The 27711-nt window shown below is 47.2% G+C and overlaps 1 protein-coding gene across 1 annotated transcript in view; it reads left to right on the top strand.

The window, feature by feature from the left end:
* LOC138366547 (fap1 adhesin-like) overlaps positions 1-27711 on the top strand; it is a 74329-nt gene that overhangs the window by 9936 nt on the left and 36682 nt on the right. Inside the window, exons 2-3 of the mRNA XM_069327583.1 lie at positions 11846-12041; positions 12179-12418. Coding sequence (XP_069183684.1) covers positions 11846-12041; positions 12179-12418 — 436 coding nt within the window. The remainder of the gene's footprint in view (positions 1-11845; positions 12042-12178; positions 12419-27711) is intronic.

Genomic DNA, 27711 nt, shown 5'->3' with positions numbered 1-27711 from the left:
AGAACACGAAACAATGGGTATAAATTGGATAAGTTTAGATTTAGGAAAGACTTGGGTAAATACTGGTTCAGTAACAGGGTTGTTGATTTGTGGAACCAATTGCCGCGTAACGTGGTGGAGGTGGGGTCCCTCGATTGTTTCAAGCGTGGGTTGGACAAGTATATGAGTGGGATTGGGTGGTTATAGAATAGGAGCTGCCTCGAATGGGCCAATAGGCCTTCTGCAGTTACCTTTGTTCTTATGTTCTTATGGTTCGTAACACCCTCACCCCTCCCTCCCTCACCCTCCCTCCCTCCCTCCCCCTCCCTCCCTCCCCCTCACCCTCCCCCTCACCCTCCCTCCCTCCCTCCCCCTCACCCTCCCTCCCTCCCTCCCCCTCACCCTCCCTCCCTCCCTCCCCCTCACCCTCCCTCACCCTCCCTCCCTCCCTCCCCCTCACCCTCCCTCCCTCCCTCCTCCTCACCCTCCCTCCCCCTCACCCTCCCTCCCTCCCTCCCCCTCCCCCCTCACCCTCCCCCCTCACCCTCCCCCCTCACCCTCCCTCCCTCCCTACCTCCCCCCTCACCCTCCCTCCTTCCCTCCCTCCCCCTCCCTCCCCCTCACCCTCCCCCTCCCTCCCTCCCTCCCCCTCCCTCCCTGCCTCCCCTCACCCTCCCTACCCCTCACCCTCCCTCCCTCCCTTCCCCCCCCCCTCACCCTCCCTCCCTCCCTCCGTACCCCTCACCCTCCCTCCCTCCCTCCCTCCCCCCCCTCTCCCTCCCTCCCTCCGTACCCCTCGCCCTCCCTCCCTCCCCCTCCCCCTCACTCCCCCTCACCCTCCCTCCCTCCCCCCCCCTCACGCTCCCTCCCGACCCCTCACGCTCACCCTCCCTCCCTTCCCGACCCCTCACGCTCACCCTCCCTCCCCTCCCGATCCCTCACGCTCACCCTCCCTCCCCTCCCGACCCCTCACCCTCCCGACCCTCCCGACCCCTCACCCTCCCTCCCCTCCCGACCCCTCACCCTCCCTCCCCTCCCGACCCCTCACCCTCCCTCCCCTCCCGACCCCTCACCCTCCCTCCCCTCCCGACCCCTCACCCTCCCTCCCTCACTCTCCCCTCCCGACCCCTCTCCCTCCCTCCCTCGCCCTCCCCTCCCAACGCTCTCACCCTCCCCTCCCTCCCTCACCCTACCCTCCCTCCCCTCCCGACCCCTCACCCTCCCTCCCCTCCCGACCCCTCACCCTCCCTCCCCTCCCGACCCCTCACCCTCCTTCCCCTCCCGACCCCTCACCCTCCCTCCCCTCCCGACCCTCACCCTCCCTCCCCTCCCCTCCCGACCCCTCACCCTCCCTCCCCTCCCGACCCCTCACCCTCCCTCCCCTCCCGACCCCTCACCCTCCCGACCCCTCACCCTCCCGACCCCTCACCCTCCCTCCCCTCCCGACCCCTCACCCTCCTTCCCCTCCCTCCCCTCCCGACCCCTCACCCTCCCTGCCTCCCCCCCCTGCCTCCCCCCTCACCCTCCATCCCTCCCTCACCCTCCATCCCTCCCTCACCCTCCCTGCCTCCCCCCCCCTCACTCCCTCACCCTCCCTCCCTCCCCTCCCGACCCCTCACCCTCCCTCCCCTCCCGACCCCTCACCCTCCCGACCCCTCACCCTCCCTCCCCTCCCGACCCCTCACCCTCCCGACCCCTCACCCTCCCGACCCCTCACCCTCCCTCCCCTCCCGACCCCTCACCCTCCCGACTCCTCACCCTCCCTCCCCTCCCGACTCCTCACCCTAACTCCCCTCCCGACCCCTCACCCTCCCTCCCCTCCCGACCCCTCACCCTCCCTCCCCTCCCGACCCCTCACCCTCCCTCCCCTCCCGACCCCTCACCCTCCCTCCCTCCCCTCCCGACTCCTCACCCTCCCGACCCCTCACCCCCTCACTCCCTCCCGACCCCTCACCCTCCATCCCTCCCTCACCCTCCCTGCCTCCCCCCCTCACTCCCTCACCCTCCCTGCCTCCCCTCCCCCTCACTCCCTCACCCTCCCTGCCTCCCCCCCCCCCTGTTACCACTCACCCCCTGCTACCCTTTCCCCTTTCTCAGCTTTGCCCCCAATTTTAATGTTCAACATTTAGTTTACAAGAGAAAATATTTTAATTAAACTATTAGAGTAATATTTGATATAGTTTATGTAATGAGTATACATATCAATATATAGTTTATTATATGATATATACAATATTTCTATCCTACATCTCTTTATTAAACTTAGAAAATAGTTTCTTTAACATATCAAAATAAAAACTAAAACTTTATGTATTAACAAACTTCTTTAAGTATATCAAACTAAACATGTACTATTATTCGTAACATATTACATCTCTAATGTTTCATAGCATAACTAACTTTATGTACTATCAAACTTTGGTTTCATGCAAAGAATAACATAACATGTGTAGCAACAGTTTCACTAAGACCTTAAAAAATTAAGTCAAGACCTTTCTTCAACATAATATACTGTCATGCCATCTTGTATCTTAAAATTGTCACTTGAAAATACATCTCTCTTGTTACAGGAATATATATTATTTCTGTTTCATGTAACTCAGTTCCATTATGTAGTAGCTTTTTCTTGTTTATTATTAAGCCAAGCGTTTATTATTGCAAAACCCTATATCAGTTTGGTACATCAACTGATAGAGTAACAAGTTTTGTATTAAGAAAACACTTACTACGACCCAACTGTTTAATAATATTACTGAAGCAGAGTCCATGAGCTCTTAAGCATCATCTCTCTCTATATATATATTTACTCAACCATGTATTTTGAAACAATTCTCTGAACAACAGTATATAATTAGTTTCACCTGACTTGCCTAACTTAAGGTAACCTGTATAACAGAATTATCAACACGTTTCTACATCATATTTTTTTTTATATATCACAACTTCATTTTCATAAAACAGTAATAATGTTTTTTATAACTATGCTAGGCTAACTTTGTAACATTAGGATTTTGTTAAACACATTATAGGAGGACAGTAAATAGGAAGATAAACAGTTAATCTTTTTGTAGTAGTGAAGTTAATGTCTTTAGTGAAGTTACCAAGTCAAAACGTATCTACAACATAACTGCTTCTGTCATACTATTTAACATGTTTTATTTTATTTTTACTGTGTACCCTTACGTATATACTGTCGTTCCAATTAATATGTTACCGAGCCTGTCTGTTAAGACTTCTCTCCCTAGCAAACACTGCTCTTTTAGTAACATAATTGTTACTGTGTAGTAACAAAACTGTCATTTTTTTGCAGTAACGTAAATAATCGAACATTGTAATAATTCAAATCCACACTAACGAGGATGGGAGGGTTGTCGACCATCACTGCGTCCAGTATCCAGTAAATTCCAGATAAGCACAAAAATTACTCAAAGCTTCAAGTATTTCCAGAAGGAATTAAACAAAAAAAAGAAGCATTAGAACTAAGTTTAGAGGAGTTTTTTTTTTTTTTTTTTTTTTTTTTTTTAAACCAAGAGCATAAATAACCAAACAAAGGAAGCATGGATAAATATCAACTTAGAATTTTTAATATTATTTACTACTAATCCTTACATTCACTTAATATACCAGAATAATATGGTATTTGCGGAGGACTTATTTCTTTTGAAGGTGTATTCTCATATGAAGATGGTGAACACTTGTTCTTGGATTGAGACTAGTGTTGACTGCCTGAAATTATTTAAGGGGGGCGTTATTCGGGTATATTAAAGTTGTTGTTTAGTGTCAACCATTATTTTTTACTAGTTGTATATGAAAAGGGCTACAATTGTTCGAAGTTTCAGCACTGTAGCCTAAATAGTAAGGGAGATTTTTATTTTTTTTATTTTTTTCAACGAATTTTACACATTTTAAAGCGTAAATTTACAACCACACCTTTCAGATATAATCATTCTATGACACTTTTCTGACACATTAACATATAATAAAGGATCCCTTGCAAAAGATTTTCCAAAACGTCTTTAGTTTTCCGAATACAAATAGTCTAGTTCCCCCCTAAAATTATGCAAATATATCATGTTTATTGCTATTATAAAGTCAATAAAGAACTCAAGATAAAAACGCTTGCTAACGATTTTAGAGACATAAAATTTATATATAATGTGTAAGTTTCATGTAAATTGCATAAAAAATGAGAGATTCATTTTCAAGTAACAAACTTTCAAGCAAATAAAAAATAAAGTCTAAGGTGTTGCCCTCTGTGGCTGAAGTTGACATCAACCAATTTCCTCCAAAATTGGCACCCTTACAGATAAGCATACGTGAAGTCAGGTGTGTAAGTTTCATGCAAATCGCCCTATAAACAAAAGACATAAAATAAAAAAAAGTAAAATTTGACTTTTTTTTTTTAACTAAATTTTTTGTTAATAAAACTAATTATAATTTGTTTTTAATATATGTTATTGTGATAGCTAAGAGTCATAGACATGATTTCAGTTGACATTTTTGTTTGATAATCTTTTTTGACCATTTTTTAAAATTGACACATAATTCAATTTTTTTTTCACCCTTCCTATTTATGCTACGATGCTGAGACTTGGACCAAATGAAACCCTTTTCATATACAACTTGTCAAAAAAGTTTGATTGAAATTGATCGAGTTTTCATTTTTTGCATATTATGTGAATAACGCCCCCCTTAAACTGTTTAATGTATTGAATGGCATTTTTTAAGTTGCAAATTTTCTTAAATTACTGTAATAGGTTATCAATGCTTACATTTGTTATTCTCGGAATTCTCTGCTTCATATTTAAAGCATGGTTTCCTTTTTCGTTGTAGAGGATAGCCAATATCGTCTTCAGTTTCCACGTTTGAAGTGTTTTCCGCAGCTAAGCATCTTCGTTTTGCAACGTCAAAATCATCTGTAATAATTGAATATAATTAGTAATATATCAGTGAGATATATATTTATTGTTACCTAGTTGTAGTGAACACTAAGAAATAACTTAAATCAGCTTCCTAAAGAGATGTTTAATACGACGTACATGATTTGGAACTTATGATTGGGGCACACAAGCCTTAAGTAGCTATGAGGAAACCCATCTTGTGATAAAAACAGCATTATAATTATATCTTAATGTCTGCAGTGTTAAAGTTATGGTGAATGAATGAATAGGTGTCTTGTATCTTAAATTTTAATAATTATAAATTTAATACCTACCGGTTGTTGATAGGATTGATTATGACATGCACACGTCAGATTGTCGTGTACGGCTTTTCATGCTTTTGGGCACTAACTGTATGCCTGCTCCGAGGCCGCCAGCACAATATTTTTTTTCTGAAAAGTCAAAATAAACTGTTACATGCTAATTTTAGCACTAATTTGGAATATTTTTAAACCAACTCACTCTATGCAATTTTTTAGTTTCAAAGTAATGCTTACATCATCAGATTTTTCAATCCAGGTTGTGAAGATGATATCCACAGTATTATCGTTGAAGCCTACCACAGCGTACCGCTTTTCAGATGTCATCTACAAAATTGAAAAATCTTATTAAGGGTTGTTCTCCCCCTAAAAAAAGAAAATAGCATAAAGTTGGTAATAGATTTATGGATTAAATTACTTGATTGTCAATCATAGATTAGCAACATTTGTAAATGATTTTCGGTTGGTATAAACAGTAGCTGCCATGTATGGACTAACAGGCTTAATACAGTTTTCTCTCTTAACGTGCTCTCAAAAAATTAATAATTTTCATGAAATACAGGCTAATGAGAATTTTCAACAAGTAAATATTGGTCAAAAGATAATAGCTTTAATAAAAAACGAAATTGTGAATCTCATTAACTTACAATATTAGTTCAAACTATTATTAAAGCATGGATACAGTATTTAAATACGTACTTGTCATGTAGTATTGACAGAAAGGTATTTGCGCTTTGTCTCGATCATCATATTTGTGCAGTTTAGTTTTCTTGCTGGAATCACTTTCATTGATGAATTCCTAGTAAGAACCTTAAATGATCCAATTAATTTGGAGTTACAAGGTGTCTCAAAGAGAGGTTTACTTCTCGAATATACCCTGCAAAGGATCATGCTGTCTCCATTTTCATCGGTGTCACTGACTGTGTCCAAAACTTTGCAGCAAGTGTCATTATTCAGCAAATAGGCATTGTTTGGTGCTTTGGTATATATTTTATGTTCTGTAATTGGTGTATAAATCCTTTGAGCATGCTGCATCTCTTTCAATTTCTTTTCAATTTGAACAAGAGGGTTTTTACTTGACCACCTCACGGAGTCAATTACATTATTTGGAGCTTTCACAGAAACCCATGCAGGGGAATTCTTAGACAGTGAGATCTGGATTCCAGGATATAACCGATACAGGTGTGATAGGAAAATTAGGTCACATGGAAGTGAGAGTCTGTATATTACGGAAGACCTTGTATGCTTGGAGCTCCTTAACGTTACAAATGAGGTGGTAGAGGTATTGGGATTAAAAAGAGAAAATATATATAGTGATTATTCTAATATACAAACCGCCAGATGCAACGGCTGAGGAATTCACAGAACAGATAAACAAAATAGAGAATAGCCTTGATAATTTGGAGAACCCGATACCTGATATTATCTTCCTAGGTGACTTCAACTTCCCTAGTCTCAGACGGAGAATAGCAAACAATAATATTATACCAGGAAATCTATCGGGACCAAACCATCCACAGATTAGAGAACTACTTAGATTCTGTGACAAATTTTCACTCAACCACTCAATCCTAAAAAAGCAGTATGAGGACATATTTAGCCTCCAATAAACAACATGAAAGTGGAAGATCCAGACAATTTCTTTATGCGGGATATTCAAACCCCTGTAAATATAACTGATATCAACACGAGCGTGCTAGACTTTGAAAGAAATTGAAAACATGCCCAGGCACTCGGCCCCGGGTCCAGATTCATGGAATTCAATATTTATAAAGAAATGCAAAGTGCCAGTAGCACAGGCCCTTAGTATAGTGTGGAGGAAGAGCTTGGACATGGGGGAGATACCAGATGCACTTAAAGTAGCAGACATAGCCCCTCTACACAAGGGAGGGAGCAAAGCATTGGCAAAGAATTATAGACCAGTTGCACTAACATCACACATAATAAAAGTATTTGAGAGACTGATTAGGAGTCAGGTCACCAATTTCATGGACACCAATGACCTTCACAACCCAGGTCAGACATCAGAGGTCCACGGTTGTTCAACACCTTCCCAGCAGCATAAGAAATATTGCCGGAACAACAGTGGACATTTTAAAGAGGAAACTAGATTTATTCCTCAAAGGAGTGCTGGACCAACCGGGCTGTGGTGAGTATGTGGGCCTGCGGGCTGCTCCAAGCAACAGCCTAGTGGACCAAACTCAAAAGTTAACCCTTAAGCTGCGCATGGCGTATATATACACCATGAGTAACATATCCCACCATTATTCTTTATTATTATTATTCTAGGTAATTATTATTCTAGGTAATGATTTTGGCAACCAAATGGTTGTAGGGCCCAAGTGTCCCATCATGTTAACTAAACCCCATAATGTATTAGCTCAACCGGAAGCAGATGATGATATTATTTACCCTGCTTGTGTTGTTACTAGATCAATGGGAAAAACAGGTGAGAGTAATCCTGTCTTCACTAAGGTTGCTGATCCCAAGACCAGGACCCCTTCAGTAAAGGAGTGGGAGGTGGATCTTGAGGATTCTTTTATGACTCGACTGGATGATGAGAGTGAGGCCGTAGTAGAAGCCCCGCCGAACCTAAATCACAAGGAAAGTGAAGGTGAGGAGGCTGAACTATCTGTACCTTGCCCGCTTGTCTCCAGTGTGCCAGTTGTCGAGAGTGAGGCCGAAGTAGCTATGACTCCATTTTATTCTGATCAATCGGGAAAAGAGATCAAGCTACTAGGTTCTTGCCCGCTCGCTGCTGAGTCTGAGTCATTGCCCTTAAGTGTTGTACAGACTACTGATCCTAGTTTAAGTAAGTGTATTTCTGAGGCTCCTGATAATATTGATGCATTGGAGGAAGGGACGGGTTTCTTCTTCAAGGATCGACTTCTGATGAGAAGGTGGAGACCCAAGGGAACTCCCTCTTCAGAGGATTGTGAGATTAGAACCCAACTCGTTGTCCCCAATGATTATCGTAGGCAGGTCCTGCAGGCTGCACATGATGACCCCATGGGAGGTCATCAAGGTATCACGAATATGTACCATAAGATAAGTAAATATTTTTTCTGGCCAAAGTTAAAGAAAGACGTGGTCAGATATTGTCATAACTGTATACCCTGTCAAATTGTTGGTAAACCAAATCAATCTGTACCTAGAGCACCATTGCAACCTATTGTAGTTCCTGATGAACCATTTACTCATGTTGTAATTGATTGTGTGGGTCCTTTACCTAAGACTAAATCGGGTAACATGTTTTTGTTCACTCTCATGTGTATGACTACTAGATTTCCTGAAGCTTATGCTCTACGGAATACCAAGGCTCATAATCTCATCAAGTGTCTTGAAAGATTCTTTTCGTTGTTTGGAATGCCTAGAGTTATTCAGAGTGATAATGGGGGAAATTTTGTTTCTAAAGTTTTCAGAACTTTTTGCGAATCCCGAGGGATTCGGCACAAATTGTCCAGTCCATATCATCCACAAAGCCAAGGAGGACTTGAACGTTTCCACCAGACTTTGAAACAAATGCTAAAGACAACCGGAGAAACTCATCCACGTAATTGGGATGAGAATCTCCCCTTTGTGTTGTTTGCTGCTAGAGAAGGGCTACAAGAGTCATTGGGCTGTTCACCCTTTGAACTAGTGTTTGGTCACCAAGTAAGAGGTCCTCTTAAAATGCTACAAGAAAAGTTGTTGGGAGATGTCTCTGTTCATCAGAGCGGATTGTACTTGAGTGAGGTCAAGGCTAAGTTGTGTCGGGCTCGTGAGTTGGCGAAAGAACATCTGGGAAGGACTCAACAAGCCATGAAAGTACGATATGACAAGAAGTTCAAGGCTAAGCTAAGGTCGTTTGATGTCGGAGATTTGGTGTTGGTGTTGAAACCTCGTATGGGGACTTCCATGTCCCTTAAGTTCGCAGGACCCTACCAAGTGGTAGACAAGGTGGGAGACCTAACTTATAAACTAATTAACCCTAATCTTTCAGAACCCCAAATGACTGTACACATTAACAGATTAAAAGCTTATGTTGGACCTGGTGTAGTAGCTTGTTTTAGTCGGGAAGAGTTACCACCTGAGGATAATTGTAGTGAGGGACATGTTGTTAATATCCCACTTCTCAGTTCCAGTTCCAATGGCAGGGAGATGCTATGTCATTTACAGGAGGAACAACGTGATGAGTTCCAGGTTCTGCTGGACAACCATACATCTCTGTTTGGGGAGGTTCCTACCCAGACCCACCTCATCACACACGACATTCAGCTCCTGGACAGCACCCCCATTCGACAACATCCGTACCGAGTGAATCCCGAAAAGAGGAAAATTATGCAAGCAGAAGTGGAATATCTGCTCCAGCATGATTTCATTCGGCCAAGTCAAAGTACTTGGAGCTCTCCGTGTTTGTTAGTGCCAAAACCAGATGGAACCTGGAGATTGTGCGTGGATTACAGGAAACTGAACAAGAACACTACAGTGGACGTTTTTCCTTTACCCTTGTTGGAAGAATGTATAGAGTCCATAGGTCATGCCGAATATGTAAGTAAGCTTGATTTGTCAAAAGGGTATTATCAAATTCCATTAACAGAGTATGCTAGAGAGGTTACTGCTTTTGTTACACCTGATGGTGCGTATGAATTTAATGTCATGCCATTCGGTTTGAGAAATGCACCTGCTACTTTTCAAAGACTTATGAATTTCTTACTCAAGGATGTGCCAGATTGTAGGGCCTACCTTGATGACATTGTTTTGTACAGTAAGAATTGGGCAGATCATCTCTTAGGCCTTAAGAACTTGTTTACAGTGTTGGAAAACGCAAAGTTAACCATAAATATGAATAAGTGTAGTTGGGCAAGAGGTACGATAACTTATCTTGGCCACGAGGTAGGCCAAGGTAAGATTATCCCCTTACAAGATAAGATTCAAGCCATTGTGGACTACCCAGTGTTGACCAATAAGAAAGGAGTCCAACGGTTTATTGGTATGTGTGCATACTATAGGCGTTATTGTAGAAATTTTTCAACAGTAGCTGCTCCTTTGACAAACTTGTTACGCAAGCAAGTAAAGTTTCAGTGGACACAAGATTGTCAGAATGCTTTTCAGAACCTAAAGGGCATATTGTCCACCTCACCTATTCTTGCTAGTCCCCAATTTGATAAACCATTTATATTACACATTGATGCGTCAGATGTTGGGATAGGTGCTGTGCTTATTCAAGTTGGTTTAGACCAGATTGAGCATCCTGTGTATTACTATTCCAGAAAATTTAATGCAGCTCAGAGAAATTATTCCGTGGTAGAAAAGGAGGCGTTGGGTCTTATATTGTCAATCAAGAAGTTTGAGATTTACTTATCAGGAAATAAAGTGTTAGTATTTACAGACCACAACCCCCTTATCTTTATAAATATGATGAAAGTCAAGAACCAACGAATTCTGCGATGGTCATTGTTTTTGCAGGAATTTAATGTAGAAATCAAACATATTCCAGGCAGACAAAATGTTATTGCTGATGCTTTGTCAAGAAGTTTTGATGTACCATAAATGAAATGTTTCTTTTTACTTAACATTTTTACTTCTGAAAAAATGCCATTGATCTTCAATCCATTGCATTTTTTTTTCTTGGAGGTGGAAGTGTTACGTACCCTTATAAGATACGTAAGTGAATATATTAATATGTACATTTATAATTGTATGTAAATTACAAGCATGTATATTGTTATACTTATATGTTCTATGCAAATGCACATTCATGTTACAGTGTTGGCGTTAGGCCCAGCGTATCGTGGGAATGATTGTTTATTTCTTTGTGTGATCAGTTTTCCCACGGGAACTAATGATTTATATGTGATCATCAGTGGGTAACAGAGTGAAATAATAATTGAGTGAACTGTATCTGGCAAATTGTCGTGGGATCGTCCGTTGCTGGGGTGTGCATGCCATTATGCTATTCTGTATGCATATTTTAATTACTATGTAAAGAAACACGTACTTTTGTTGTCTATATCAATATGTACTAATTATTCATTAAGTTAGTTTAAGATTACTCTTGTCACAATATAGTGCTCCATTGTTGAAATATTAATAATTGTAACTTTGGCAATTTATTCGCGGGGCAAGGCAATGTGTTTTTTGACTCTCATATTGGAGTTTAGTGGCTGAGCGGAAACCGGGGAGATAACACTTGTTGGAGTTAAGTCATTCTTTTATTCTAGCCATATAATTATTCTTAGTATTGATTTAATGTCTGGAAGTTACAGTGATATTTTTTAATGTGATATATTGTGACCATATAATCATCTGTTTGCCTTTGAGATTTATTTAATATAAATAGTATATATCTATACTTAGTATCTTTATTCTTCAGTCCTATGAAGATTCTATTTTATGCTCATTACCCATTAAGGGGTTATACTGGTGATTCGCTATTGAGAACAGCAGTTGTGTCGTATCCCTAGACTTATTAAAGTTTGGCTGCTGTAGGATCACGAGCCGTAACGTACGATAGGTAACAGCGCCATGCCCACCGTGCGCATGGCGTATATATACGCCAAAGGGTGCCAGGCACGATTCAAACGTCCCGCGGTGTAAAGGGGTCACCCATACCGTAGCCAGGGGCGATTATAAACAGACGCTATTTTGAAAAAAAATCTCTAGCAGGCCTCCTTTGTTTCGCAGGCCTTAGTTAGTGGCCATACACCATGGCGAGCACATCACGACCCAGCATGCGACCTCGCTCAGCGCACCGCGCCGCAGTCTTTGACCGAAGATGAAATTGCAGATGAATTGTTCAAGGACGTTGACGAATCTGATATTGACGACTCGGATATAGATGAAGATTACACCCAGCCTGAAGAAATAGAAACAACGGATAGTGAGGGTGAACATGTGGGTGCCACGAGGGTGAGGATGCTCACGAGTTACCCGCTACTACTCAACACCACCTCGCGCCCAAGCACGTTGTTCATCTGTACCATTGCACGTTTGATATGATCGACTAGTCTTAAACAGGTGAATCTTTCTCGGGTTTTAGTGATGAAGAATCGGAGAATAGTTTTACCCCGGCTGCTAGTGCCAGTACAAGTTTCCCTGCATCAGCTGCCCGCCCAGCCAAGCGCCGCCGCATGGAACAACATGGCGACAATGAGGAACAAATTCCCTCATGTTCCAAATCTTTTTCCTCATCTACCCTTCCTGCCCCTACTGTTGCAATGCCTGCTTCAGCTCCTGGTCCCCGGATTCCTCGCCGTGGTGCAGCTAATGGCTCTCCCCAGCAAACACAAATCATCTACACAACGTTCGCCTATCTCTTCCCATAGGTGTGGGAATGATTTGCATTGAGAATGGTGCAGGAGAGCCTTTGAGAAAATTTTACTCAAAAAATCCAAACACAAAGGTTTAATTATAAATAGTTTTTCTACAATTATTTTCTTCCAAATGTAAAACAAATAGTTTTTACATGTTTAAATATAAAATTTATGGTGTTTTTTTTTGTAAAATTCATTAATAAATTGTGAATGATATATATTGGCTGAATGAAACCTTTAAAATCCATTTAGTTATAATATGAACAGAAAAAAGTAGTTTTCCAAATTTTCTAAAAATCGCTCTTTTTAACACAATTTGACTCCTTATGCATTCCACTAAACACTAATATCATGTTTAAATATATAATTTATGTATTATTCCCTAAGATAATTTATATAAATTATAAAAGTTGCTGGAAAGTGGTGAGAAAGAATCTGAAAACGTTTTGTTGTCTTATATTGGCGTGTTCTTATTAACTAGAGTGAGTAAGAGTGAGCGAGAGTGGGTAAGAGTGAGTAAGAGTGACTGAAGGTGAGTGAGAGTGCCAGAGAGTGTGTAAGTGTGAGTAAGAGTGAGTATAAGTAAGAGTGAGAGTAAGGGTGACAGAATGAGTAAGAGTGAGAGTAAAGTGATTGAGAGTAAGAGTGAGTATGAGAGTAAGAGTGAGAGTTAGAGTGAGAGTAAGAGTGATTGAGAGTTAGTGAGAGTAAGAGTGATTGAGAGTAAGAGTGATTGGGAGTAAGAGTGATTGGGAGTAAGAGTGATTGGGAGTAAGAGTGATTGGGAGTAGGAGTTAGAGTGAGAGTAGGAGTAAGAATGAGAATAAGAGTGATTGAGAGTAAGAGTGAGTAAGAGTAAGATTGAGAGTAAGAGTGATTGAGAGTAAGAGTGATTGAGAGTAAGAGTGATTGAGAGTAGGAGTGATTGAGAGTAGGAGTGATTGGGAGTAAGAGTGATTGGGAGTAAGAGTGATTGAGAGTAAAAGTGACAGAGTAAGAGTGACAGAGAGTAAGAGTGACAGAGAGTAAGAGTGATTGAGAGTTAGTGAGAGTAAAAGTGATTGAGAGTAAGAGTGATTGAGAGTAAGAGTGATTGAGAGTTAGTGAGAGTAAGAGTGATTGAGAGTAAGAGTGATTGAGAGTAAAAGTGAGAGTAAGAGTAAGAATGAGAATAAGAGTGATTGAGAGTACGAGCGATTGGGAGTAAGAGTAAGAGTAAGAATGAGAGTAGGAGTGATTGAGAGTAAGAGTGATTGGGAGTAAGAGTAATTGAGAGTAAGAGTATGAGAGTAAGAGTGAGAGAGTGAGTATGAATGGGTAAGGGTGACTGAGAGTGAGTAAGAGTGACAGAGTAAGAGTGACAGAGAGTAAGAGTGACAGAGAGTAAGAGTGACAGAGAGTAAGAGTGACAGAGAGTAAGAGTGACAGAGTAAGAGTGACAGAGTAAGAGTGACAGAGAGTAAGAGTGATTGAGAGTTAGTGAGAGTAAGAGTGATTGAGAGTAAGAGTGAGAGTAAGAGTGATTGAGAGTAAGAGTGAGAGTAAGAGTGATTGAGAGTAAGAGTGATTGGGAGTAAGAGTGATTGAGAGTAAGAGTGATTGGGAGCAAGAGTGATTGGGAGTAGGAGTAAGAATGAGAATAAGAGTGATTGAGAGTAAGAGTGATTGGGAGTAGGAGTAAGAATGAGAGTAAGAGTGATTGGGAGTAAGAGTGATTGGGAGTAAGAGTGAGAGTAAGAATGAGAATAAGAGTGATTGAGAGTAAGAGTGATTGAGAGTAAGAGTGATTGGGAGCAAGAGTGATTGGGAGTAGGAGTAAGAATGAGAATAAGAGTGATTGAGAGTAAGAGTGATTGAGAGTAAGAGTGATTGGGAGTAGGAGTAAGAATGAGAGTAAGAGTGATTGAGAGTAAGAGTGATTGGGAGTAAGAGTAAGAGCAAGAATGAGAGTAGGAGTGATTGAGAGTAGGAGTGATTGAGAGTAGGAGTGATTGGGAGTAGGAGTGATTGGGAGTAGGAGTGATTGGGAGTAGGAGTGATTGGGAGTAGGAGTGATTGGGAGTAGGAGTGATTGGGAGTAGGAGTGATTGGGAGTAGGAGTGATTGGGAGTAGGAGTGATTGGGAGTAGGAGTGATTGGGAGTAGGAGTGATTGGGAGTAGGAGTGATTGGGAGTAGGAGTGATTGGGAGTAGGAGTGATTGGGAGTAGGAGTGATTGGGAGTAGGAGTGATTGGGAGTAGGAGTGATTGGGAGTAGGAGTGATTGGGAGTAGGAGTGATTGGGAGTAAGAGTAATTGAGAGTAAGAGTATGAGAGTAAGAGAGAGAGTGAGTATGAATGGGTAAGGGTGACTGAGAGTGAGTAAGAATGACAGTGTAAGAGTGACAGAGAGTAAGAGTGACAGAGAGTAAGAGTGACAGAGAGTAAGAGTGACAGAGAGTAAGAGTGACAGAGAGTAAGAGTGACAGAGAGTAAGAGTGACAGAGTAAGAGAGTGAGAGTGATTATGAGAGTGTTAAGAGTGTGAGGTGTGAGAGGGAAGCAGGCCAGGGAGGCAGGATGTTTGGTCACAGGCGAGGCCTAGGCCTCGTGATCTCTAATGTTGGTTTTTATATATATGTTGGATTTTTTGTCCTGTTTCAAATTATAATTATTTAGCAGGAATGTAATAAGATATTGCACAGTATTAATGTGACAATAATATATGCATTATTTCCTTGATAATCAAACTTGTTGTTCAAAGATAATATACAATCTTTGAAGGAAACATTTTGAGAGCGCGAGCTGGCAACACTGGGCTGGTGGGTGAGAGAGACATATGGTTAGTTGTACTCAGACCATCAGTGGTGAAGGGTGTGTCCCAGCTGGCCGCCACCCGCCGCCCACCACCCGCCGCCCACCACCAGCCGCCACCCGCCACCACCCACCACCAGCCGCCACCACCCACCACCAGCCGCCACCCGCCACCACCCACCACCCGCCGCCACCCACCACCAGCCGCCACCCGCCGCCACCCGCCACCAGCCGCCACCCGCCACCAGCCGCCACCCGCCGCCACCCGCTGCCCGCCACCACCCACCACCAGCCGCCACCACCCACCACCAGCCGCCACCCACCACCAGCCGCCACCCACCCACCACCACCCGCCACCCACCACCCGCCGCCACCCACCACCAGCCGCCACCACCCACCACCAGCCGCCACCTGCCACCACCCACCACCAGCCGCCACCCGCCACCAGCCGCCACCCGCCACCACCCACCACCACCCGCCACCAGCCACCGCCACCCACCACCAGCCACCGCCACCCGCCGCCACCACCCACCACCAGCCGCCACCCGCCACCACCCGCCACCACCCGCCACCCGCCACCGCCACCCGCCACCGCCACCCACCACCGCCACTCACCACCCGCCGCCACCACCCACCACCAGCCGCCACCAGCCACCGCCACCCACCACCGCCACCCGCCGCCACCACCCACCACCACCAGCCGCCACCACCACCCACCACCACCGCCGCCACCACCCACCACCACCCACCACCACCGCCGCCGCCGCCACCACCACCCACCACCACCGCCGCCGCCACCACCCATCACCGCCGCCGCCACCACCACCCACCACCAGCCGCCACCCGCCACCAGCCGCCACCACCCGCCACCAGCCGCCACCACCCACCACCAGCCGCCACCCGCCACCACCCGCCACCAGCCACCGCCACCCACCACCGCCACTCACCACCCGCCGCCACCACCCACCACCAGCCGCCACCAGCCACCGCCACCCGCCGCCGCCACCACCCACCACCACCACCCACCACCACCACCGCCGCCACCACCCATCACCGCCGCCGCCACCACCACCCATCACCGCCGCCACCACCCACCACCAGCCGCCACCACCCACCACCAGCCCGCCACCACCCACCACCAGCCGCCACCCGCCACCACCCACCACCCGCCACCACCCACCGCCAGCCACCACCCACCGCCAGCCGCCCCCACCGCCGATCGTCACCACCCACCACAGCCACCGCCCGCCACCACCAGCCACCACCAGCCACCGCCACCCACCACCGCCACCCGCCGCCGCCACCACCCACCACCACCACCCACCACCACCACCGCCGCCACCACCCATCACCGCCGCCGCCACCACCACCCATCACCGCCGCCACCACCCACCACCAGCCGCCACCACCCGCCACCACCCACCACCACCCACCGCCAGCCACCACCCACCGCCAGCCGCCCCCACCGCCGATCGTCACCACCCACCACAGCCACCGCCCGCCACCACCCACCACAGCCGCCACCACCCGCCGCCACCACCCACCACCACCAGCCGCCGCCGCCACCCACCACCCGCCGCCACCACCCACGACCACCACCAGACGCCGCCGCCACCACCACCCACCACCACCGCCACCACCACCAGCCGCCGCCGCCACCACCACCACCACCCACCACCGCCTGCCGCCACCACTCATTACAGACGCCGCCACCACCGCCAGACACAGCCGCCAGTGTCCGCCACCGCCGCCACTGTCCGCCACCGCCGCCACTGTCCGCCACCGCCGCCACTGTCCGCCACCGCCGCCACTGTCCGCCCGCCGCCACCACTGTCCGCCCGCCGCCTCCACTGTCCGCCCGCCGCCTCCACTGTCCGCCCGCCGCCTCCACTGTCCGCCCGCCGCCGCCACTGTCCGCCCGCCGCCGCCACTGTCCGCCCGCCGCCGCCACTGTCCGCCCGCCGCCGCCACTGTCCGCCCGCCGCCGCCACTGTCCGCCCGCCGCCGCCACTGTCCGCCCGCCGCCACTGTCCACCACCGCCGCCAAAGCCGCCACGGTCCGCCCGCCGCCACTGTCCGCCACCGCCGCCACTGTCCGCCACCGCCGCCACTGTCCGCCCGACGCCACTGTCCGCCCGCCGCCACTGTCCGCCACCGCCGCCACTGTCCGCCCGCCGCCACCACTGTCCGCCACCGCCACCACTGTCTGCCACCGCCACCACTGTCTGCCACCGTCACCACTGTCCGCCCGCCGCCGCCACCACTGTCCGCCCGCCGCCACCACCACTGTCCGCCCGCCGCCACCACCACTGTCCGCCCGCCGCCACCACCACTGTCCGCCCGCCGCCACCACCACTGTCCGCCCGCCGCCACCACCACTGTCCGCCCGCCGCCTCCACTGTCCGCCCGCCGCCACCACTGTCCGCCCGCCGCCACCACTGTCCGCCCGCCGCCACCACTGTCCGCCCGCCGCCACCACCACTGTCCGCCCGCCGCCGCCACTGTCCGCCCGCTGCCACTGTCCACCACCGCCGCCGCCACTGTCCACCACCGCCGCCGCCACTGTCCACCACCGCCGCCGCCACGGTCCGCCCGCCGCCACTATCCGCCACAGCCGCCACTGTCCGCCGCCGCCACTATCCGCCACCACCGCCACTGTCCGCCCGCCGCCACCACTGTCCGCCCGCCGCCGCCACTGTCCGCCCGCCGCCGCCACTGTCCGCCCGCCGCCGCCACTGTCCGCCCGCCGCCGCCACTGTCCGCCCGCCGCCGCCACTGTCCGCCCGCCGCCGCCACTGTCCGCCCGCCGCCACTGTCCACCACCGCCGCCAAAGCCGCCACGGTCCGCCCGCCGCCACTGTCCGCCACAGCCACCACTGTCCGCCACCGCCGCCACTGTCCGCCCGACGCCACTGTCCGCCCGCCGCCACTGTCCGCCCGCCGCCACCACTGTCCGCCACCGCCACCACTGTCTGCCACCGCCACCACTGTCTGCCACCGCCACCACTGTCTGCCGCCGCCACCACCACTGTCCGCCCGCCGCCACCACCACTGTCCGCCCGCCGCCACCACCACTGTCCGCCCGCCGCCACCACCACTGTCCGCCCGCCGCCACCACCACTGTCCGCCCGCCGCCACCACCACTGTCCGCCCGCCGCCACCACCACTGTCCGCCCGCCGCCACCACCACTGTCCGCCCGCCGCCACCACTGTCCGCCCGCCGCCACCACTGTCCGCCCGCCGCCACCACTGTCCGCCCGCCGCCACCACCACTGTCCGCCCGCCGCCGCCACTGTCCGCCCGCCGCCACTGTCCACCACCGCCGCCGCCACTGTCCACCACCGCCGCCGCCACGGTCCGCCCGCCGCCACTATCCGCCACAGCCGCCACTGTCCGCCGCCGCCACTATCCGCCACCACCGCCACTGTCCGCCCGCCGCCGCCACTGTCCGCCCGCCGCCGCCACTGTCCGCCCGCCGCCGCCACTGTCCGCCCGCCGCCGCCACTGTCCGCCCGCCGCCGCCACTGTCCGCCCGCCGCCACTGTCCACCACCGCCGCCAAAGCCGCCACGGTCCGCCCGCCGCCACTGTCCGCCACAGCCACCACTGTCCGCCACCGCCGCCACTGTCCGCCCGACGCCACTGTCCGCCCGCCGCCACTGTCCGCCCGCCGCCACCACTGTCTGCCACCGCCACCACTGTCCGCCCGCCGCCACCACCACTGTCCGCCCGCCGCCACCACCACTGTCCGCCCGCCGCCACCACCACTGTCCGCCCGCCGCCACCACCACTGTCCGCCCGCCGCCACCACCACTGTCCGCCCGCCGCCACCACCACTGTCCGCCCGCCGCCACCACCACTGTCCGCCCGCCGCCACCACCACTGTCCGCCCGCCGCCACCACCACTGTCCGCCCGCCGCTGCCACTGTCCGCCCCCCGCCACTGTCCACCACCGCCGCCGCCACTGTCCACCACCGCCGACAAAGCCGCCACGGTCCGCCCGCCGCCACTATCCGCCACAGCCGCCACTGTCCGCCGCCGCCACTATCCGCCACCGCCGCCACTATCCGCCACCACCGCCACTGTCCGCCCGCCGCCACTGTCCGCCCGCCGCCACTATCCGCCACTGCCGCCACTATCCGCCACCGCCGCCACTGTCCGCCACAGCCGCCACTCTCCGCCGTACAGCCTCCCCTCTCTCCGTTAGTAAATAATTATAATTGTTAGTAAATAATAAAAGAAATATAAATTATTAGATTTTTTTTACCCTTCAATTGGTTTTAATATTTAAATTGAAAATAATAATATAATATAAAATATAGTTTAATTTCAAGAAATTTAACTTTAAACACAAAGATGTGAAAAGGGTTCAGATTATTGGCTCAAACTTTTCATAAGAGATTCATATTGGTATATGAATGGATTATGAATGACTCATGTTAGGAGTGTAAAGTTGCCACAACATCTCAAATTAGTGTTAGATACATATGTCTTGGTTATAAGTTTTGGAAACCTATTTAAGTCCACACACAATATCGTATCTGATACGATAAAACAAACGTTTCCAATACTTTCAAATACTTTCCAGATATGTTGTGGCAACCTAAAATTGTTTGCTGGGTCGGAAGGCAGCAGGTTTGTGTGTGTGTGTGTGTGTGTGTGTGTGTGTGTGTGGAGTGATGGAAGATTTTGTTCCACAAATTCCCGACTTTGACGACAGAGATGTGGGAATTACAGATCTTTTCCCTGATACTGGTGACGAAATGTGTGAAATGGACTTCTTTACTGTATATTTCGATGAGCCGCTCATGGAACACATTGTTCACGAAACGAACAGACTTGCGGCCGATCTCTTTGAAGATGAGGAAGTATCAGAATTTTCACGACTACAGCGTTGGAAAGATACAACTGTTGGTGAACTGTGTGTGTGTTTTTGAAATTTGCATGTTGATGAAACATTGTGTGAAACACGTAATTTCAGATTATTGGAGCAAAGACAACGCTGTTCCAACACCATTGTTCGGGAAATATATGTCCCGAGACAGATTTCTGTTGATCCTACGGTGCATTCATTTTGCAAATAATGCAGACGAGAGACAGGATGATAGGCTTTGGAGGGTGAGGCACGTGCTAAATGACCTGATTGGAAAGTTCCGAGATTACTACGTACCAGCTCAGAAGCTGGTTGTTGATGAATCCCTTGTGCTTTTCAAAGGGCGTGCTGCCTTCAAGCAGTATATTCCCTCAAAACGTCACCGATTTGGACTGAAATTCTTTGTGCTCTGTGACTGTGAATCAGGAATGGTGTTACACATGATACTTTATTCAGCCACAAATGTAGATATTCCTGCTAATGACGAACATGGCTTCTCAGGTAGTGTGGTGAAGGGGCCATCTGGTTGGTGTTGGAAAAGTTGTTCAATGTCAACCAATATTATTTGACTTGTTGTATATGAAAAGTGCTGAAATTGTCCCAACTTTCAGTACTGAAGCGTAAATAGAAAGGGAGTTTTTTTTTTTTTTTTCCCCAACGTTTTTTTACACATTTTCAAGTCTACACTTCAGAACACACGTTTCAGATATAATTATTGTGACACTTTTCTGACACATTAGCATATAATAAAGGATTACATGTTATAGAATTTCCAAAACATCTTTAGTTTTCCTAATACAAATGTTCAAAGTTCCCCCCCAAAATTATGCAAATATGGCATGTTTATTGCTATTACAAAATCAATAAATGAACTTAGAGAAAAATGAAAATATGCAAATGTAGAGACATGCCCTCCACATATACTGTGTAAGTTTCATGTAAATTGAATAAAAAATGAATCGGTTATGTAAACGTTTGTGTCAATTAAAAAAAAAAAGAAATGAATAAAGTCTAAGGTTCTAAAATCTGTGGCTTAGGTTGACATCAACCAATTTTCTCCAAAATTGAGGTGTGTAAGTTTGATGCAAATCACCCGAAAAAAAATAAATACTTTTTTTTTTCTTAAATTTTTTTTCCAATTAAACTAATTATAATATTTGTTTAATATATGCTATTGAGATAGCAAAGAGTCATAGCTATGATTTCAGTTGACACTTTTGATTGATAATCGATTTTGACTATTTTGGCATAATTTTCACAACTACTTCAATATTTTTTTCTCCCTTTCTATTTATGCTACGATGCTGAAACTTGGACCAGATGAAACACTTTTCATATAAAACTTGTCTAAAAAGTTTGATTGAAATCGAACGACTTTTTTATTTTTGCATTTTTGGAACCAGATGCCCCCTAAATAATTCCGCGAAAATAAATTCGCGGGAACTCGGGCCTCGTGAGCGGCCGTGAGTGACGGCTGCCTGACACAGAACCCTTGAGCGCTCACGTTCTGTGACGGCTGCCTGACGCAGCACCCTTGAGCGCTCACGTTCTCTGACGTCATCGGCCAACTTCTCGGCTCAATTGTGTCATTGGTATGTATAATATAATTTTTTTATTATTTTTCCCGTGCTCAGGGGACACAAATTAACATGTTTAGAAGACGAAAAAAAAATTTTAGATTTTTTTTTTTCTTGCGCACAGGGGTGTAAATGTCCCCAGGACCCATGAGCAGTGTAATGGTTAAGCCTGGCCTCGGGCTCGGCTTGGGGAGTAAAAGAACTCCTAGAACCCCATCAACCAGGTATCATCATTTTAACAGAAACTTGGCTAAGTAAAGACTATACCCAACTCTACAACTTGGCTGGTTATAAAGCCATTCATAATTGCAGGCCTAATAAGAAAGGAGGTGGCACAGCAATATATTACAAAGATACTGTCATCTGCAATAGTGTCATTAGTGATAGAGACGACTATTGTGAATATACCTAGTCACCACCAATTAACACACCAGGCATGAAAAACACACTGAATGCACCTGCAGACACACAACAGCACTATCAACATAGCATAGATTACTCCATAAAAAAATCATTAAGTTATTGGACCTAGACTTGTTCATTTATCTTCGATTTAACACAACAGGCACCAGACACATGCTAGCATCATACACACTAGGATAAAACAAACATTAGGCTGGAAGTCGGAAAGGAATTTAAGGAAGTTTACTGGATAGACCTGCTGTTAGGAAAGGAAGTAAATGAGACGAATAAATGTGTCAATTTTGTGAAATATAAGATAAAGGAGCAAAAACATTTATACCAAAACAGATGCAGAACTAGGAAACAGGATTTCAACAGAAATCTGCATACTCCAACTTTTGTTAGACCAAAGTTGGAGTATGCAGCAGTTGTATGGTGATCATATCTTAAGTAGTATATCAACAAACTGGAAAGGGTGCAGACACATGCCACTAAGTGGCACTAACTAAATGCCAAATTATGCCAAATATACTACATAAATATACATACTACACATGCACAATACTAGGATGCACAATAATATCCTGGATCCAATGTCCTGGGACCTCTGTTATTCATAATGTATATAAATGATTTAGATTTATAACTCATCATCCAGGCCATCAACACCGTCAACACAATTCTAGGCCATCAACACGCCTCCAGGGCCATCAACACCACCGTCAACACAATTCTAGGCCATCAACACGCCTCCAGGGCCATCAACACCACCGTCATCACGCCTCCGGGGCCATCAACACGCCTCCGGGGCCATCAACACGCCTCCGGGGCCATCAACACGCCTCCGGGGCCATCAACACGCCTCCGGGGCCATCAACACGCCTCCGGGGCCATCAACACGCCTCCGGGGCCATCAACACGCCTCCGGGGCCATCAACACGCCTGCGGGGCCATCAACACGCCTCCGGGGCCATCAACACGCCTCCGGGGCCATCAACACGCCTCCGGGGCCATCAACACGCCTCCGGGGCCATCAGCACGCCTCCGGGGCCATCAGCACGCCTCCGGGGCCATCAGCACGCCTCCGGGGCCATCAGCACGCCTCCGGGGCCATCAGCACGCCTCCGGGGCCATCAGCACGCCTCCGGGGCCATCAGCACGCCTCCGGGGCCATCAGCACGCCTCCGGGGCCATCAGCACGCCTCCGGGGCCATCAGCACGCCTCCGGGGCCATCAGCACGCCTCCGGGGCCATCAGCACGCCTCCGGGGCCATCAACACGCCTCCAGCCTACCACCACCAGCTTATATATATACTACACATGTCTAAAAACAAATAAAAGAAAACAGTTACCTTAACTATTGTAGATGCAGCAGGATTTTGTCGATAAGCCAGCAGCCGTCTCTCTCGCCATGATTTTAAACTGGCCGACTACCACAAAAGGCAACGAGCCTAAAGAATGTTCAGCTCTAGCATTATCTAAATGCTATTATATATTATCAAATAATACGAAAATCTAAAATAAAAAAATGTTAAAAATAATTGTATTAAATATTTATTTGCAATTACAATACCTTGGGAATATATTTTTGCGTTCGCAAAATATATATTAAGTTCGTATTTAGTTTAACTCATTTAAATTCTTTACCAATATTAACCTGATTTTACCTGATGGCCACTAACATTAATGTTTTATGTTGATAGATTTAATACCCCTATTGATGTTACATTTATAATATTGTTACATTTAATACCCCCTTTATGTTCATTCATCCACTTGTACACCTCCATCAGGTCACCCCTAATTCTTAACAATCTCACAGGTACTATCGAGCAGCTTATAGAATCACTTGATCCATCGTCCAGGCCACGTAACCCAAATTACACTGGTAATAGCACTTATGCTTATTATGATATTAAATTGCATGCACTAAAACACACTGCCAGAAAAATTGGACTAGCTTATAGAAGGACCCGCACTGCTGAAATGCTTAAGCTCGAAAACGGGGTCTCATCACTTTTGTAAATAACAACATTTCCGCACAGATTATTGATGACCTGCACATGGGGGAGGAGTTTGAGTCACTGGGAGTAACCCTTTACTTAAACAATAATGCCCTACATATAATCAACCTATATGTGCCACAGTAAACTTGACCTTGACACACTGCCTGAATTTATTAATGAAGAACCTACCCTTCTGGTCGGTGACCTTAATGCCAGACACCCACACTTTGGTGCCAACTGTCATCAGCCCAATGTCAATGGACGGAAACTGTCACTCTTTGTCAGGGGAAGTGAAAACCTTAGAGTCCTGGGTGATGAACAGCCAACTCACCTCAGAGGAGGAAGATTAGACTATGCTTTCCTGCTGAATGCACAGGACATAGATGCCAGTACACATATTGTGCACAGTTTATGTAGTGACCATTGGGCACTGATTACCACCGTCGACATGAGCAAGAGAAGGAAAGAGACAAATAAAAGAAAAAGGTTATCACTCGGACCAGATATGAGGCCGCACTTCATAAACAGGACGAGTGACTGGTTCACGGAATTCCAAATCCCAGGAGACATTGACACATTTGTTGATGACCGTAATCACCAAATTGAGAGCTGTCTAAGAGTTCCGCGCCGTACGCCTGGGCAAAGTAACCCTCAGGAAGAAAATAAAATGGTATGAGAATGATTACATAAAGATGCTTAACGCAAATGTGCGAGACATGAGTAGAGAGTACCGGAGACATCCCACTGACAGCAACCACGAGTTATTTAAAACTGTCAAGTAGCCAGGGAAGAGAAGATTAAAGAGCGGGAAAGACAATGGCTTGAGTTCACTAGCTCTATTGGATGGGAAACATTTGCAAGACAAGTGTGGTAAAAAACTCAGATAGCTAAGGGGGGCAGAGCCCGGCCTGCGGCTCGCAGACACACCCACCCAGGGTAAGGCTGAGGAACTAATTCACAAGTGGAGTGATGCAGCATCCTCCTCCCTGCAGGGAACAGCTCCTGCGACATGATGACAGAAGAATTAGGATAACAAGAGCACTGTCTAGTGATGACGAATATGAGGAACCAATCACAGCCCAAGAAGTAAGGGGCGCTATGAAAAAGTGTAAAAGTACAGCACCTGGTGAAGATGGCGTCACCTACGACATACTCAATGCACTGTGTGAAGTGTCTGGGAATCCACTACTCCACCTGTTTAACAAGTCATTCCTAAGTGGAGTGTTGCCCACACAATGGAAACACGCAATATTTGTTCCCATACCGAAGCCTAATGACCCTGGTAATTACAGACCTATCAGTCTCGTGTCATGCACTTGCAAGATGCTTGAAAGGATCATCCTAAACCGAATGTTGCACAAAATATGCAGGTTAGGGGAGGGGGTCAATGGATTTGTTAAAGGACGTTAAAGCACAGCAAATTGTATAGTTAATTGCTTGGCTAATGACACGGCTAGGTACTCTGTATTTGTTGACATCAAAGGAGCCTTCGACAAAGCACAGGGGATTGCGATCCTGGACGAGCTTGCATGCATGGGTGTCAAGGGGAGACTCATGAAATGGGTTGAAAACTACCTCACAAGAAGGAAAGCCAAGGTTTGCTTCAATGGAGCAGTCTCCAGAACAATGAATATGGAACTCGGGACCCCCCAAGGTAGAGTCTTAAGCCCTACACTATTCAATGTACTTATGAACGCCGTTGCAAATATTGATTTTCCGGAAGGAACACAACAAGTGGGATATACAGATGTCCTAATACAAGCTCCCACCTTGGGAAAAATTGAACAGTCCATTGAACTCCTTGGAAGGAAATGTATTTAGCTCGGTTTCACTCTCTCCACAAACAAGATGAAGGCCTACTCCCAAAACAAGCGGAAAGCAAATGAAGAACTGGAAATTAATGGTGTAACACTTGAATGGGTTGACCACTATCGGCACCTTGGCGTCACTGTCGGCTCTAACAAGGGAAAGAAAGAGCAGCTCAATCAACTCATAGGAACATGCAAAAGTCGACTCAGGGCACTGAAAGCTATAACCTGGAATGGATATGGAGCCTCTCTTGCCGTGCTTAAAATGATGTACACAGCCTATGTGCGTTCCGTCATAGACTGTGCCGCACCAGTTCTGTGCACCTACTCCCAAAGCAATATGAAAAGGCTTGAAAGCATTCAAAATGAAGCCATGACAATCATTCTTGGAGTTCCAAGAACTGCCAAAACGCCTAATCTACGAGAGTTGTCTCTTCCCAGTGTTAAAAGCAGAATTCGGGAGCTGAATGCTTAGCTTGCAATTAGGATAGCCAGAGATCCCCATTACAATGATATTGCTAAGAAAAAACTTAGCTCTGCTACTTTCAGGGGGAAACAGGAGAAGCAAAAAATGGCATCACAGATCAGTCTGCTACCTCGAAGAGCTTCACCTGTTGAGCAAGCCCGTGAGCTCCTGCCTGTAGAGAGGTTACCTCCCTGGGAGGATGACTCGTGCAAGATCATCATCAATGAAATGGCAACGAAAAAATCCAACATGTGCCTCATTTCTTGTGGTATCAAGTATCTCGAGGAAATTTATAAAGAAGCCGAGATGAACTACATCAAATCTACACTGACGGGTCATCTAATCCTGTCAATGGCAGGGCTGGTGCAGCATACACGGTTATCAAGAATAATACTTTCCAACGCAGAAATGAAGAAAAAGCACATATTGAGAACTATGCCTCTTCAACGCAAGCAGAGCTAACTGCCATTGTTATGGCGTTAAGGTTTCGTAAACGGAGCACTAATGGTGCAGTGATTTGCACCGATTCAAAAGCAGCACTGCAAAGCCTAGGAAAAAATCGGGCAGAAAATCTTGCAATAGTCGGTGAAATTAAGAACTCTGTAAGAGTACTTATCAATCAGGGAAGAGTCATCAAGTTTCTGTGGATCCCCTCCCATGTTGGAATATGTGGGAATGAACGAGCAGATGTGCTGGCTGCTGAAGAAGCTGAAGGAGACCATATTGAATACTTCATACCCAAGACTCTACTACAAATTAGAGGTATTGTCAGGCAACATCACCGTGACAAGGTAACCGAGGAAAGGAGGATAGAAGCACAAACCAGTGAATCTATTTGATGGTACAACATGGGTGCAGCTGGCAATCCCAATCATTATGGCCGAAGAGGAGGAGGACGAGGGAGAGAATCAGTAACAGCGAAAATCCGTCTTGGATACAAATATCCATGGATATATGGAATGGAAACAACAGTTGATCAGCGAAGTTGCAGAATCTGTGGTGAAAGTGATGGACACCGCCTTGACCACTATCTACGTGAATGTGAACACCTGAGACATATCAGAAGTATGTGTAGAATAATAAACCCCACATTGTTTGAGTTAGGAAAACACTAATTGTCAAATATTGATACTGTTCTTAAAAGATTTCCCCATTTTGCACCCGCAAGATAACGTAAGCTTTTAAGGGTTGATAGATGTTAATCTTCTTGTTTGAGGAGCTGTTCACTTGAGACAGTTAAGCAAGTCCCAGCTGTGTCTGGGTACAAGTGACAGGATGAACAACCCAGCGGGTTTTCTTCCTATTGGGGGAGTT

The sequence above is a fragment of the Procambarus clarkii genome, chromosome 19 (genome assembly GCF_040958095.1).
Source record: "Procambarus clarkii isolate CNS0578487 chromosome 19, FALCON_Pclarkii_2.0, whole genome shotgun sequence".
NCBI classification, from domain to species: domain Eukaryota; kingdom Metazoa; phylum Arthropoda; class Malacostraca; order Decapoda; family Cambaridae; genus Procambarus; species Procambarus clarkii.
Note: the sequence above shows the minus strand (reverse complement) of the source record. Positions and strands in the feature narration are given on the sequence as shown.